Source organism: Rhinolophus hipposideros (assembly GCF_964194185.1).
Source record: "Rhinolophus hipposideros genome assembly, chromosome: 8".
Lineage (NCBI taxonomy): Eukaryota > Metazoa > Chordata > Mammalia > Chiroptera > Rhinolophidae > Rhinolophus > Rhinolophus hipposideros.
The window spans coordinates 18,650,382-18,666,916 of record NC_138054.1 but is presented as its reverse complement, the minus strand read 5'-3'; the positions used below and the strand labels follow the sequence as shown (position 1 = coordinate 18,666,916).

At 39.2% G+C, this 16,535-nt stretch overlaps 1 protein-coding gene across 10 annotated transcripts in view; it reads left to right on the top strand.

Moving 5' to 3' along the window:
- KIF13A (kinesin family member 13A) overlaps positions 1 to 16,535 on the top strand; it is a 94,710-nt gene that overhangs the window by 53,714 nt on the left and 24,461 nt on the right. For 6 of the 10 annotated variants that reach the window (XM_081057687.1, XM_081057686.1, XM_081057683.1 and 3 more), the window contains 9 exons: positions 3,259 to 3,421; positions 4,500 to 4,640; positions 5,435 to 5,584; positions 7,339 to 7,500; positions 8,050 to 8,223; positions 10,147 to 10,298; positions 11,342 to 11,474; positions 11,678 to 11,824; positions 14,705 to 14,743. In XM_081057687.1, the coding sequence (XP_080913813.1) occupies positions 3,259 to 3,421; positions 4,500 to 4,640; positions 5,435 to 5,584; positions 7,339 to 7,500; positions 8,050 to 8,223; positions 10,147 to 10,298; positions 11,342 to 11,474; positions 11,678 to 11,824; positions 14,705 to 14,743 (1,261 nt within the window). The remainder of the gene's footprint in view (positions 1 to 3,258; positions 3,422 to 4,499; positions 4,641 to 5,434; positions 5,585 to 7,338; positions 7,501 to 8,049; positions 8,224 to 10,146; positions 10,299 to 11,341; positions 11,475 to 11,677; positions 11,825 to 14,704; positions 14,744 to 16,535) is intronic. The other 4 variants (XM_081057679.1, XM_081057684.1, XM_081057685.1 and 1 more) reach the window with 1 other exon arrangement.

Sequence of the window (16,535 nt, the reverse complement as noted above, 5' to 3'; positions counted from 1 at the left end):
TCTGCACTTCCTGGGCTTGTATGTTGGTTTCCTTCATCAGGTTAGGGAATTTTTCGGACATTATTACTTTAAATATGTTCATAATCCCTTGCTCCCTCTCTTCACCTTCTGGTATTCCTATGATGCGCATGTTGTTGCGCTTGATGTTATCCCAGAGGTCTCTTAAACCATCTTCATTGTTTTTTATTCTTTCTTCTTTTTGTTGTTCTATTTGGGTGATCTCTGCTAACTTGTCTTCTAAGTCACTGATTCGATCCTCCCCTTCATCTAACCTGCTGTTAATTCCTTCAAGTGAGTTCTTTATTTCAGTAATTGTGTTCTTTTGTTCTAGGTGGTTGTTCATTATGATTTCTACATCCTTTTTTATGTCGTCTCTAAACTCTTTAAACATTCTTATCATCAGTGTTCTGAAGTCTGTCTCTGATACGTTGGTTACCTCTGTTTCATTTGGTTCCATTTCTGGAGTTTCCTTCTGTTCTTTTATTTGGGACATGTTTCTTTTTTTCTCCATTCTGGCTGACTCTCTGTGTTTGCTTTGATGTGTTAGGTAGATCCCCTAGAGTTCTTATTTCTTGCTGGGTTATCTTATGTAGTATGTGTCCTTTATATTTGACTTGCACTACTTCGTTCTTCTCCTCTGCAGGTGCTCCAAAGGTGACTCTTGTGTTGTGTATATTGTCCTGTTAAAGAAGATCTTTAATTGCTTTTTGGTTGTGAGTAGGTGGAGTTAACTCCTAGCTGAGTAGTTGTGAGACTTGGCTCTGCCCACTGCAGGGTGTTCTGCTGCGTGAGGGTTGAGCACTTAAATGTGATTTGGCCTCTATGGGCTCTTGTGCCTGCAGAGAATTCCCTCTGGGTGTGTCACTTGTAGGTCAAACCCGGTTTTACTCTGGTTTGGTCTGCAGTTGGCCTTTGGGTATATTGAATCTTGTGCCTCTTAAGCTGGGCCCTGGTAGGGCAATTTCAGAACAAAGCAAATCACCAAGCACCACCACCACCACCACCACAACAACAACAACAAAGAGAAAATCAAATACCTTCACATGTAAAAACAACTGACAACCCCTACTCAACACAGGCAAAGATATCAAAGATACAAAGACAAGACAAAACAAAACAAAACAAAAAGCAGCGCCAGTCTTGGCTTAAGCCCACCAAGTAATCTCCAAGTTATCCTCTGGAGATTTGGTCCGCTGTACCAAAGAGTCCTCTGCGTATTGTGCAGGCGGAGCCCGTCACCTCATGCCCAGAGTGACATTGGAACTGCAGATGTAGATGCATGGGGCTGGGGGGTCTGGATGGTAGTTTCTACAAAGTCAATGCAGTTTCTGCCCTTGCCTGCACATATGCGCACTGAGAGGAGCACCACCTGCCCTGTGTTCACTTCTCTTGAGTCTTAGGGCACTTCTTCCATGTGTGTGTGCGCGCACGATTTGTATGGAGGACAGGAGATTTCTGAGCTGCTGAAAGCCCAGAGCTGCATCTGCTGCTTACTGCTGATCCCTGAGAGTGCCTCCCCTGTTGTAATTGCCCCACCCTAAGCAGGCCAGAAAGGGTGGGGGTTGGGGATGGAGGGGTCTTGTCTCTCCCAGCCCAGCTGTGTCACACTCTTTCTCCAGGCCAGAAAAGGTGGTGGCTGGGGGTGGAGGAGTCTCTTCTCTCCTAGCCCAGCAAAAATCACACTCTTCCCAGCCTGTTCCCTGGGTCAGAGCTGCACGCCAGTCTTCCCAGAGCCTGAGCATTAAGGCTTCTCTGTAATCTGACACTACTCCTCAGTTCAGGGGCCAGTTTAAGTCTCTGGAAAGGCGGGATAGAATTAGAAGAGCGGGGGGGAGGGGCCCAGGTATGGAGTTTGTGTCCTTTGTCAGGCCTAGGGCTCCAATGGAGATCTCACTGATGTTATTGCCTCAAATGCTGGATATGCTGCCCCCTTGGCCAGAGAGATCAGCTGTGGGATGCAGGAAAAGAGCCCCCCTCCTAGCTTTTGTGTTCTCTGTTCCGTCCTGGGATCCCCTGCGTCTGTAGCTGTGGATGCCGGCTGTGTTTCCGCTGCAGATGTGGGCATGTTTCCACAGTCACAGATGCCAGCCGTGTCCCCACTGCCGCAGATGCTGGCCGCGTCTCCACTCCGCTCCCTTCCCTCTTCCCCTGCTTGCCCAATTTGCCCACCTTCAAGTGCTCCTTGCACAAGTCTGTTAGCTGCTCTGCATGATGAGCAGAGTCCTTTGATGGGTTATAGATGTCCTGTTTTTGATAAGATCCAGAGGAGAATTCAAAAAGTTCCCCCCCTCTGCCGCCATTCCTATGACGTCACTCTATCCTTTCTATTACCCCCTATTTACTTTTCTATATACTGAAGATTACAAAAGAAAAAAAGAAAATTATGCAATGGAAATGGTGGTTTGCTTTTATTTTTGTTTTCTTTTTTTGGTTGCTTTTAATTGTAGTGTTTTTCAGTTAAATGTCAAAAAATATTTTTTTACTTCCTGTAATTCTAGATAGATTCTCTTTGAGGTTCAAATTCTTAAAAAGAAACAGTAAAAAGGATGATAGTTTGAATAATGGTTACAATATCGATTTCACCAAGTGTCACTGGGTAAAATTAAGATGCCATTAATGGTGTATGCATATCTAAGAAGCGGGGACTCTCACCAAGTGAATATTGATGGCTTGTAAAGTATTGAAGAACTCATACCTAAGCTAATGTTGAAGATCTGAGAATCAAGTATATTTAAGAACTAGTGAGAATTGCAAAGAAGGCTGGAGATGTAGTTCATTCTTTCTGTAAACTTAGAATGCAGTGTAGAGTAAGATTTAAATAGGTGAAAATAAAATTATAATAGTAAATTTGAAAACAGTTTTATTCAACAATAGGAAGTGTTACAATCACATAGTTATTTATTTGTTGTTTGTCTTGTCCACTGGAAAATAAGTTCCAGGGGGCAGGGAGTTGGTTTCATTCATTGAAGTATCTCCAGCTCCTAGAAGGATGTCACATTTTCAAATGTTACATAATTTTAAAAATGGTTTTTAGTTACATGACGACATATTTGCTCCTCATCAGTGGTTACCAACAGATAGCGCACAGAACCTTGTGGGGAGGAGGGAAGTATTCAAGGTGATTTGGCAAAACTAGGTTGGAAAATAATGCCTGAAAGGAGTTTTCTACCACTTTCTAATAATATGACTCCCTTAAAAACAGGACTTTAGTTTTCTTTTGTTTTAGATTTTCTCATTTTATTTTCTGCTATACCACAGGGATGAACTCTTCCGTCAGAGCCTGGCAAAACTGCGCGAGCAGCTCGTTAAAGCCAATACCTTGGTTAGGGAAGCAAACTTCTTAGCTGAGGAAATGAGCAAACTCACTGACTACCAAGTGACTCTGCAGATCCCTGCTACAAACCTCAGTGCCAATCGAAAGGTAAGAATGAGAGCAGGATGTGCAGTAGTAAATACTGTAAGATGGATTCGTAAACCTGACATCCCAGAAAACACCCATGAGGAGATCCTGATGTGAGCCTGAGCATTCATTCTTTGTAAGACTTCCCTATAGACCTACTCTTGTATTTATGCCCTTAGTTGTGTTATCATCAGAATATGAGAATTTTGGTTGCTTGAGTGACTGGTTAATTGAAGTGCTTCCTTTAACACTAGAAATATATATAAGTAATCCCACCTGCGTTTCTCTTTCATGTAAGTGCCCCCCTCTGAAATAGGGGATGGGTATGTGTTTTGTTATAGTCCCATTTTAAGAGTGAATTCTTCAAGAAAGGAAGACTGGTATGTATGATACGTGTCTTTAAGTGCACAAACGGATGCTCTGTAGCCATTTGGATGTTTCCCATCATTTATTTTCTTTTAATTTGGATGTTTCCCATCACTTCAACTTGAAGAATTTTTCCTTTACGGAGAAGCTTTAAAGAAAAGTAGTTTTTCATCCATTCATTTTTCCCTCCAACAAGCAAGCCAGAAATGAGTCAGGGAGTAGTATCTCATCAGGCTGTCTGGGTTTTAGTCATTTGGCCAAGTAGTTCTCCTTTGAGAAATATATTCTAAGCCCATAGTCATAGAAGGGAACTTAAAGTTTTATTTGCTTTTCGTACAAAGATGCTTATCATAGTGTCATTTATAATAGCAAAAGTTTAAAGCAGCCGTGATATTGAACAGTAGACTAATTAGTCATATAAGGAGTATATCCACATAATGGATTGCTGTCTTACCATTAAAAATCACGTTTATGAAGAATGATCATAATGTAAAACTATGGAGAGAGAATTGTGATAGGAAATTTATCTTATTGTTTGGTTCTGATTGTGATAAAAAACTAAGTATGTGCCTGCGTATACACAGAAGATGCAAAATAAACCAAAATATTTTGTAGGTGGTAGAAGTTCATCTTCTTTTATATACATTATGGTTTTTTTTCTAAACTTGCTATATATTGCTTTAACAATCCAAAAAGTTATAACAAGATTTGTTTGTTTTTCTTCGTTCTGCAGAGAGGAGCAATAGTGAGTGAGCCAGCTATTCAAGTGAGGAGGAAAGGAAAGGGCACCCAAGTTTGGACCATTGAGAAGCTGGAGAATAAGTTAATTGATATGAGAGACCTTTATCAAGAATGGAAGGAAAAGGTTCCTGAGGTAAAAGTGACAAAATGTAAAGATTTGGTCATGTTAAAAGCAGAGAATATAAATGATTTAATCATCAGAACACACACACACACACACACACACACACACACACACACACACGCATGCACACAAGCACCAGTGAATATTTGTAGTGGTACTTGGACATTTATATTAGAAAAGTAAAGTAAAAGTGATCTTGAAAAGAGTGCTAAGTTGAATCAGTAATATATAATATGTGATCCCCACACAGATAGGAACTAAATGAAGAGAACACGTAGAGGATCCTTACTTGCCTGCATTTGACTACATTCAGGTGAAATGAAGTGGAACAAAGTAAATTTTGCTATTATGTCCGTGTTGTGAAAACTCAGATGGATGGAGTCAACATGGATCTTGTATTCCTTAGCATATGTTCATGCTCCCCTAGCTATGATGGCGTCTGCGTAGATTACTAAGAATAATTTTAGAGAACATAATTCATTTTTTGGACATTAGTAAGGGGAAAGAAAACTCAGCAAAGGAAGTGAGGCAAAGGGAATAAAATGATACAGGCTGCAGGTGGGGTGTGATAGGGAAGACGAGGCAGTACCTAAGGGTCGTCCACACAGATACCACTTAATTCCCCACCTATGTGCTCATTTTGTTATTTTTATGGACAGGATCCTAACTTCTTTACAACTTGTCTGAATAAATGTTTTAAAAAATTTTAAATGCGAGTTTTAAATCATGTAATTTATATCATATTATTTCATTTGATGTTTTGTTTTCTCCTCTCCTGCCCACCTGCCTCTCTTATCACTCAGGCAAAGAGACTCTATGGGAAACGAGGTGACCCTTTCTATGAAGCCCAAGAGAATCACAACCTCATTGGCGTAGCTAATGTGTTCTTGGAGTGTCTCTTCTGTGATGTGAAACTTCAGTATGCAGTCCCTATCATCAGCCAGCAGGGGGAGGTAATGAAAAGCCAGCCTCAGAGAAAATGATGGTTCAAATTTGGGTTTTTTTAAAATTTAACTTACATTCTTGAGGTTGATTGAGAAACTAGGGAAAATATGATCCACATCTTTTTCCTCCTCAAATATTAATAGAAACTATTAAAATTAAGTCATAGTTGTAAAAGTTGTAAGATATTTTATATTTGTGGTTCACAAGTTTTTTCTTTGCTTTAAACAAATTAGAACTCTTTTGGAAACCAGATTCAGCTCTGTGCCCCAAATTCATTTCTGTTTTAATCTCTTACCTTTGTGATACACTCCAATTCTCTTTCGGCCTCTAAGTGGTCTTTAAGAGACACAACTTGAGAGGATTATTTTGAAACCCGAAGTACTCAAATAAAACAAGCTTCATCATCCTACTGTTATCCCTTTTAAACTCTCATATTTCAGTTATTTAGATATACTGGCTTTGTGTGGGCCTAAGACATTTCAGAAAATGTTCAAGTTCAAACTTGTATTTTTTCCATTTTTTCAACTAATGTTTTAATTTTAAATTTAGTAACACCCTTATTTCCTAGCTTGTCTTTCAATAACATGCAAACTTGAAATATGGTTATTTTTTGTGATTTGAACCCAGAAACTAAGCTCTAGGTCCCGAGTTGTGGTGTGTAAGCACATAGCCAACCTTTTGCATGTGGACATTCTGTTCTAGAAGACCAGTGGGCTAGAGTTGTTTCCAGTCTTAAAAGTTGGCACAACTCCTGTGGCAAAGGGATGCAGTGGATGAGTCCCCAGTCAGAGTTCTTAAGCGAGGGTCCACGGTGGACTTGGAGAGTTCCATTAATCCCTCTGAATTTGTATTTAAAATGTATTTGATTTGCAAAAAGCACTGAAAAAATTTGAGAACCACCATCTTGTAACTATTTCTCTTATTCCCTCCCCTCTTCCTACTTCCTACTTTAAGCGTTTTTGTTTGTTTGTTTTTTAAAAACAATTCAAAGGAATTCTTTCCTTGTAACTTCCTGGCTTTGTATATGCTATTTCTCCTGGAGCAGCTCTCCCCCCATCGTGGAGCCTGTCTTCACCCTGCTTTCAGTGCCATTGTGAATTACAAGCTCGTTCTCTAGTCCCAGGAGAATAGGAACTCCCTGAGGCCAGTGGCCATGTCTGTTTGGTTTACTCTTGTTAACATAGCATTTAGCACAGTTTCCAGCAGAGTTAGTGCTTGATAAATATTTGTTTAATAGATAAATTTATTCCATAACAACCAGTACATATCTCTGTTATAGCAGCTAGTCTACATTTTTTCTTTTGTTTCACTAGATCTTTGCTTCTCTGTCTTTCCCCACTTGACTGTTGAGTGCCTTGACAGCAGAGCCCATGTCTTTATTTTGATACTCCCGTGAGGCCAGGTACTTATTTGATGAAATGAGTAAGTGAATAAATATATTCGTACATGGAAAATAGGTAACTCTAGGTATAATATGATAGTTGCCTTTAAACTATTCATGGGCTATCCTACAGAATAAGGATAAGAATGCAGATGACTCCAGAAGGCAACTTGCAGGGAGGTAAACTTGGCTCAAAATCAGGCAGAATGATTGGAGGGGCAGCCAGTGGAATGGACTGCGTCTGGGAGTGTTGAGCTTCCTGTTGCTGGAGATGGCCAAGCAGTAACTGTGGAGCTGCTCACCAGGGATATTGTAGAGTGCTTTCTGTCTCAGGTCTGTGGGACCCTTTTAACTCCAGGGTGCTCTGCTTCCTTGACCCAGGTTGCTGGGCGTCTCCATGTGGAGGTGATGCGTGTTACAGGAGCTGTGCCAGAGCGCATAGTGGAGGATGACTCCTCAGAGAACTCCAGTGAGAGTGGGAGTCTTGAAGTCGTAGACAGCAGCGGGGACATCATTCACCGAGTCAGAAAACTGACGTGCCGGGTGAGACGACCGTGACGCGAGGCTCAGATAAATGCCCATTTTACTTCAAAAGCATTTTGTAGAAAAGCTTATGAGTTTTTCATGGGGCATAGGAAAAGTTAAACTTCCTGACAATAAATACCACAGTGGACAGTACTTTTTCAGAAGTATATCAGCTTTTCTGATGACAGTTGCATGATATTTCAACAGTCTATGTATATTTAGCATGCAAAGATTGTGTGTTGCTCCGTGAATTATGCTTTTCTAGTAAAGGTGGCACCTATGTCACAAACTCAGTCATTTGAAAAATTTTAGAGGGATGTGTGCATTTGTTGCCAAGTTTATATATACTGTGGTTATAGAACTATGGTACAAGTTTCATTACAGATGGAACCCTTAATGAAATGATGTCAGATATTTTCAGATGTCAAATGGACGACTAATTTGTTTATTTCATCACTTACATTTTTGAGGTAGTTGACATAAGAAAAGAATACATAGTTTAATGTTTTCTTTGTGGGAGTTATATTTGCTTTTTTTTTCCTTCTCTTTTCTTTTTAATCTCTACAGGTAAAAATTAAAGAGGCCACAGGGCTGCCCTTAAGCCTCTCGAATTTTGTCTTCTGTCAGTACACATTTTGGGACCAGTGTGAGTCTACAGTGGCTGCCCCTGTAGTGGACCCAGAGTTGCCCTCCCCCCAGTCCAAGGATGCCCAGTACAGCGTGACCTTCTCGCACTGGAAGGTACAGGTGCCATTATAAAAGGAGTTACACGGGAGGCAACAGATCTGGGTGTAGGTCAGAATTCTACATGGACTTTAGAAGTTTTCCCCATAAGAATGTTTAACAAACGTAATGCCTTTCTTGGGCCTTTTAACCTCAAAATGTACTGGAATATAATTTTAAAAAATTTAAAAGTATTTAAAATAAAATCTGAAAGACCTCTAATCAAAATCATATTCCCCAGAAGTGTGATCACCAATGACAGTTTGCTGAACTATTTTCTGTGCTTCACAACTTTTATACTCGTATGCATGTGATAAACATATGTTCACACAAATAAATAGGGATTGAGAACATACACTCTCACTGTCGTGTAACATAACTTCTTAAAACACTTTTCTTACAAGAATGTGATCACATTATATATATATATTGCAGAATTGCATCTTGTTATTTTAATATATGTGGATAACTTAACATGAGTTGCTATAGGTATTTTTCATTCTTTTGAATATAGCATAGCATTCTAAGCATAGCATTCTAATGTACCATATACATTGTGAAAGAAAATATAAAATGGGAAGAGTGAATTTTTGGTGAGTATTTGACAGACCTACTTTGTGACATCAGCTATTTTTCCTGGTCAACAACTAATTTCTGACAGATGGACTTTATCCTCTGTGTTATTTAGTTTTTCTTTGGACAGTCCTCAAGAAAAGGTACTCAAGACCTTTTTTTAACTTTCGCAAATTGTGCCTATTTCTGTTTAGTTCTACACTTAGAAAGCAAATCTATATCACCATCTATAAAATTTTACATATGTAAAAACTACTAAGTCTTTCTTTTTCTGAAAGTAAATAGCCCACATTTTTTTTTAAACCTCTGTTTTTTTTTAAACCAATCTGTTTCACAAAATCTTTATTAATAATATTTTGTTTCTGTTCTCACAGTACTCTTTTAAATATTCACCATGTTTCTTTGGATCTGAAAAGGTGCTTATTTAGAAGGATGAACTCTGAATTTTAAGCACGTTCTATTAGATTGGTGCAAAAGTAATTGCAATTTTTGCAATTATTTTTAACCTTTTAAACCGCAATTACTTTTGTACCAACCTAATAGTTAACAGCTGGCTTCATAAATACTGATCTCAGAGCCCCTGGATTCAGTATGTGACCTTGGGATTTTTTTCATCTTTAAAATATGTAGATTATACGTTGATTTTCCTTCAAAAATTCTGATTCTGTCTCCAAATAAAATAAGAAGGTAAATAGTATAAGGCTAAATCTATATAGCACAGCTCTTGCCAGGAATTAGAGTCACAGAGTTCTCTTCACCTGAGATTCCAGTGAGATGCTTATGGTAAGAAAATTGGCTTTATTCCTTGCCTATGGCTTTGTTCTGCATGATTTGCTGCACTTAGTCAATTCAGTATTCATTGCCTCACACTAATCTGTGTTTAGAATGAGGAATTGGGGTGGTAAGAGTTTAAGAGCGAGAGCACAGAATCATGAAGATAATCATATAAAATTTAATTTTATTATTGGCCTTCTAAGCCATAACAAGAGCAATCAAAAGTTCCTTTTCTGATGCGCTGATTAGGCTATGCCAGCTGAAAGTGTAGTCCTGTGGAACTAGGAATGAATGGGGAATAAGGGAACAGAGTCAGCTCTGCAACCCAAAGCGAGCAGTGTAATGTGGGACAGGTAGTGTCTTCACTTATAAAAGAAAAGCTTTGTGGTATATGACCTCATAATATATCTTCCAGAGTTAATATTCTGTGATTCTTTACGGTTTTCTATTAAACAGTAGAGGTGGTTTTTAAGGTTGAGATCAGGCTACTGTATTCCAAAGTGAATCTATATACAGCTGAAAGTTAAAAAGGAAATTTCATAGATTCTTTACGCATAATTCTTCTCCCTCTTTCTTTCCTCCCACTTATCCCAGGACTATGTGGTGAATGTAACAGAAGAATTCCTAGAGTTCATTTCAGATGGAGCTCTGGCAATTGAAGTATGGGGCCACCGGTGTGCTGGAAATGGTAGCTCCATCTGGGAAGTCGATTCCCTTCATGCCAAGACAAGAACGCTGCATGACAGGTTTGTACTTGGCTGTGAGCTTTAGACACAGGGTCAAGGCCAGCACTTGGACAGTAGTTAAGAAAACAGATACTCTGAGCCTGTTTCCTCATTTGTGAGATGGGAATGATGAAAGGAATTACCGGGTATCAAAGAAATTCAATGGGGTAAAGGAAGGCTTTTCAATAAACAAGACTGAAATAACTACATATCTATACTGGGGGAAAAAACACCCAATCTTTATTTCTATGTGACACCATACACAAAACTTAATTTGATAGGCATCGTAACCTTAAATGTAAAAGATAAAACTATAAAACTTACAGAAGAAAGAAGATATCGAAGGATATCTTTTTATAAAGTTGATCGTTTGCCTCTTTTATGATCCAGTGATCTCTCTTCTAGGTATTTACCCAAGAAAAAGAAAACATAAGTCCACAAAGAGACTTAGACACAAATGTTTATGGCAGCTCTATTCATAAATATCCCAAAACCACAAACAACCCAAATGTCCTTCAAGTGAGAATGGATAAACAAATCATAGTATTATTCATATACTAGAATATTACTCAGCAATACAGAAGAAAAAAGACTATTGATAGTCATTTGGATGAATCTCAAAAACATGAAGAATTAAAGAGGCCAGAACTAGAAGAGTACATACTAACTACTACATGATTCCATTAATATGAAGTCCTAGAATAGGCAGAACTAATCTATGAGTTTACATGACTGCTTCAGGGAAGGGTATGGGGGGGGCATTGAATAGGAAAGAGCATGCGCAACCTTTCTGAGGTGAGGGGACTTACACAGGTATGCCTTTGTCAGAACTCATTGAACTCAGTGCTTGAGATCTGCACCACCAAATTCGGGTTACCACCGCAATAGAGTAAATAAGAAGACCTTATACTATACGGTGGTTTTGAGAGTTAAATAAGAAAATCATCTATTTATCATCCATAGCACAGGTCCTAGCACATAGTAAGTGCTCACCGAATGGAGGCTTATTCCTAATACATTCACTGGACAGTGGCGTTGTTGTCTGTTGGAATGTGTTTCTGCAGGTGGAGTGAAGTAACCCGCAGACTAGAAATGTGGATCTCCATATTAGAACTGAATGAGTTAGGGGAATATGCTTCAGTGGAACTCCATCAAGCGAAAGATGTCAATACAGGAGGCATCTTTCAACTCAGACAGGTACTGCGTTTGTTTTTGTTTGTTTCATGGTTTCTCTCTGTTCCGCTCTTACACAGTTGCTGGAATTTTCTGGTTATTTGTCTCTTTGTTCACTAATCTGTTTCCATTCCTTTATCCTGTTCACCTGTCTCTCCCTCCCCATTCCCATTCCTGGCACCCATTTCCACATCCCTTCCTCATCCTACCTACACCTCTCTCTACAGGGTCATTCCCGGAGAGTGCAAGTCACAATAAAACCTGTGCAGCATTCAGGGACACTGCCACTTATGGTCGAAGCCATTTTGTCAGTATCCATTGGCTGCGTGACTGCCAGGTCCACCAAGCTCCAGAGAGGGCTGGACAGCTACCAGGTAAGACAAACAGATGTGGAATAGCATTTAACAAAGATTGATTGATGCAGAATTAAGGCAGTCAGTGATCTGTGATGGAGACCTGCTTGGGAATCGAACAGAACTCTTTGCCTTAACCGTGTATCTGTCCCCCATTCATATTTCCATCCACTGCCTTTTTGTCTACATTTAAAATACTATATTGGCTTAGTGTTGATTCATAATAGTGTTATTTATAAACATTACATTTTAATGCTATAGTACTCATTTACTTTAAGCAGGTCTTATTTTTTATCTGACCCAAAGTATGTTGGCTATGTAGCACTGTTGTCTGGCTTGATCCTTTTTCATTAATATAAAATTGCCCCCATACACTGATGTAATTAACCAGCTGTTTGAAAGCTTTCCTTTTTGTTTAAATTAAAAGTTGTCCTCATGATCCTTTTTGTCCATGAAATCTCTATTTACTAAGTCTTCTGTTTTCATTTAAAAAAAATTAAAACATGGAAACCCCTAGGAATTGATCTTCTTATTACCAGTCACATCTCTTCAGTATTCCTTGAGAATAAACTTTACGATTAGGAACATGTCCGCAGTGGCCTGAAAGAATGCATGTGCTTCACTGGGTCCTGTGTACGTTCACATATGAACTGGGGACTGGGAGAAATCAGACCATTAAGTTTGAGCTCCCTCACTCCCACATGTGGATGGAGCACTCTCCTTGTCATGATGGGGAGGAAATCTTTCTCTGTGAAGTGTGGGCGTAAGTCCAGCCCATTCGGAGAATGATTCATCTTCTATCTCCGCTTCCTTTTGGCTTCATGGCATTCGGGCAAAGGCTTTTCTGAAAGTTGAAAACATTGGCTTGGACTATTGGGCCTTAAGGAAGGAGTCACTTTGTGAGGCACTGCCTTCCCTATCTCAGGCCAGACTTCACACACGCTTGCAAAGCCTGGGGCAGAGTATAAATGAAGGTGTGGGGACAGAGTCTGCTGTTCTTGGAGGCTCCACAAGACTTTTCCTTGTGTGTGGAGTAGGAAGTTGGATTGCCTGTATTCTTATCCCAGTTCAGTCCTTCACTTGGCCGTCACCTTTGCGATGGCTGCAGGGCCTGGGGGAAAGCACTAGACTTGTGTGGGAGACCCAGGTTTTTAAGTCTAGTTTGGCCTCCCAGAAGGCTTACCTTGACTGGGTAATTTAAACTTCGAGTTCCCTTTTTCTCTTCTCTAAAACCATGAGGTAGATGTAATAATTCTCTGAAGTCCCTTTCTGCAGTAAAATATTCTGGCTTAATGAATCTCTGATCTTAGCTAAAACTGAATCGATGTGCCCTAAACCGATTATGGATCATCAGCTGACTAAATGTTTCCATTTGAGGAACATTATAAGGATTGATTATTTGCAATGTTTAAAACAGCTCTAACTTTTGAGTTAAAACTGATTTTTGTCAAAATTTGAGCTCTCAAGTATCAGCCTTTCCTCAATACTAAACATTTTTTGAAGAGCATAGTACCAGTCATGCAGATTTAAACGGTGGCTGTTTTAAAGCTGTCCTTTCTTTCTTCCATGCTCAAGGTCATGTCCAATAACTTATTTTGTTGACATAGCACCTTAGAATTATTCCCCTGCAGTAGCTCAAGTCAATCTAGAATATACTGTCTTCCCAACAATTACATTGTGAAGGCTCAGGCTAGTTTTCAGTAAATAGAAGTATCTCCTTAGTCTAAAAAATAATGACCAATTAGAGCTATTTGTACTTTACTCATTAATATAGGGAATCAATTCAAGAAAAATTACTTCAATGTTAGGCTTGCATTTAATAAGTCCCTTATTCAGATGATAATGCTAGTTACCAAACTAAAACAAAAGTGTATTTTGAAGTCTATGCAGAGAATAATTTTAACTGTATTTAAAGCACTTTTTAAAAGCAGTATATTTTAAAGTATTAACTCTGCAATAACCAAAAAACAAAAACAAAAAAGAAAGAAGGTTGTTACATGGCCCAGCATTCATTTAGAGTAGAACCTGCCTCCATATGGATGAATATTCTCTACAAATGGGATTTCTTTTATCCTTGTTTCTAAGTAAAATTGTCTGAACTAAAACCCTTTTATTTTCAACATGATAATTTTGTTTTGCCGTGTGTTTTTGCCGAAATTATTATTTTATATTATTATTGCAAAAAGTTGCTGTGGGTTTAAGGCAGTTTTGATATATCTCAACTGATTGGTATGGATGCCTGTGTGTATAATAGTGGATAATGATAGACCCATATATTCGATTTAAATAGTAGACTGCTTGTTGCAGTAATCTAGTTTAGAACCTTGTGTGAAGATAGCCTTAGGTTCCCCAGTGGGCTTTCACTGTGATGATTTATCATGGAGAGTGGTGGGGTGCGGGGAGAAGAGCAGTGAACTGAGAGACTGCAGGCCTGCCCCTGCTGTTCTGTGTGGGACCTTGGGTTAAATCATTTCATCCTTCAGGGACTTAGTTACTTCCTGGCGAAGACTCAGAAGTCGAGCAGTGGGATTTCTAAAGTCCTCTCTCTGTCACTGTCTTTCGAAGCCCACTCTAAACCTCATTCAAATAGCTCGCCCAGAAATATGTAGCAGCCATTTGCATAACAGCCCGGCGGTGTTGGTACCTAGTTTCATCTAGGAGAGATCTTGTTTTTAAATGACTCCTTTCTGTATTTTTTTTTTCAAACTTAAATTCCTGAAGTAATTATAGACAAGGGAATTAAATCCACTAAACCTTTTTGAGATTCGACTCAATGTTGTATTTTGCAGGTGTTGTGTGCTGTCCGTTGTAATGTGTGTATTAAGCTTCCAGAATTCTTTTCCTTGTGTGCTGTTTGAGAAACAAAATGCATGTCCTTTGTGTTTCTTTCTTTCCTACCAGAGAGATGATGAGGATGGTGATGATATGGATAGTTACCAGGTATTGCTGCTGTCAGTCCTGGGGCACAGCTGCTGCTAATTGCCAGCCTCCGCAAAGCAGAGGGTGGGGTGGAGGAAGGAGGAGCCCAGAGCAAGAATATGCAGTTTCTCACTTGCTTTTGATTTGCTTGAAATGTAATCAAGGATACACTACTATCTCTGTGGATTTCTCTCAGTTCAAAATTTATAACCAGATCCTGCACTTTTGCTATGCTGTCTAGCTTGTAAAGCCTTTCTAAACAAAACCATTATCACTGTATTAAGTTGATGATCTTAAAATTCATGATGTGATCCATGCATATTTTCTAAGTAGACTGTCTTTCCTGTGAAAAACTGCACTTAGCTCCTTACATCTACCGTGTTTCCCCGAAAATAAGACCTAGGCGGACAATCAGCTCTAATGCATCTTTTGGAGCAAAAATTAATATAAGACCCGGTCTTAATTTTACTATAATATGAGACTGGGTATAATATAATATAGTATAATATAATATAATAATACAATAATATAATATAATATCGGGTCTTATATCGATTTTTGCTCCAAAAGACGCATTAGAGCTGATTGTCTGGCTAGGTCTTATTTTCGGGGAAACATGGTAGGAGAATATCATTATTTTAATACGCCGTTTTACTTTAAAAGACTTTTGTTGGATAAGGAAAGTGAAGACAGTATATGCACACAATTTTTTTGTTTCGTTTTATTTAGCCAGTTTTCTTTTCTCATTAGGGTCGAGATTAGTTACCCCTAACCTGGAGAATTTAAACATCAGCTATTTCTTTTTGGAAATTTAGAAAAAATTTGTGTGCAAATGTGAACTGTTAACTAGTCAGCACTGACTGGCCTGCCATCCTGGAAGGTGCGGGAATGACAGTAGCCGGGGCAATAAACCGAGATGAAATGTTTGGATGTGGTTCCGGGCTCTGTGCCGATTCTCCACGTGAACTTTAAAAGCATGTTTTCCTTGTGTGCCTTCTTATACCTAAAACGTGGGTACATTGTAGGTGGAGCCTCAGAAGTGCTCAAGTGTCTGCTCTTAATGTAATGTCTTAAGGGTTAGACTCTAATTAAGAAAGTCAGAACATTTTGAGTAGAATTGATGGGTTTCTTTCCCTCCTCATAATTTTATTAAGAAAGAAAAACAAATAAGCAAAAACAAACTTTAGGGGAAATACCAGTAACCCCTTGGATTTCAGCAACGCCACTAACTCACTCCTGCGGCTGGCTGTGCGCTTCCTGCCACTTGTCCTCTTGAAGTCCAGTGGCTGCTACAGGGAGTTCTGAAAGCATGGCTGACTGCATGTTGGGCTTTTGCATGGGAGATTTTCGGTTAGCCTCACGAGGGTCATGGTTGGAGGTACAATTGTGGCAGTTGCGAAAGGTTCTCTGCTGATCTATAGTTTGCATTTCAGAAAACACACATTATCAAGCCAATTGAACAATGAACTCTGAAAATGCCTGTCGTTTTCCATTTCATTTGCTGTTACACAGTTAGAGCTCTCTCCATGGTGTCTTTCAGCTTAGAATTCAAATCCTTTAAATGAATCACTGCAATTTAGATACACACACATACATACACACACCCCACGGAAGCATCATCCAACAGCTGCTGTAGTCTGAGCCTCTCTTGCTTTAAGTATAAATTATGCTTTTGGAAATCGAGGGGCTCTGATTTCTGAGTAATGGGATCTTTGATGAGCATGCAGTGTTACTGAGTCCTCTTTGCTTTCTTGCATAATAATCACACAGCAATATTCAGTTGGTCTTTCCTACTGAAAAGCTTCCCAATCAA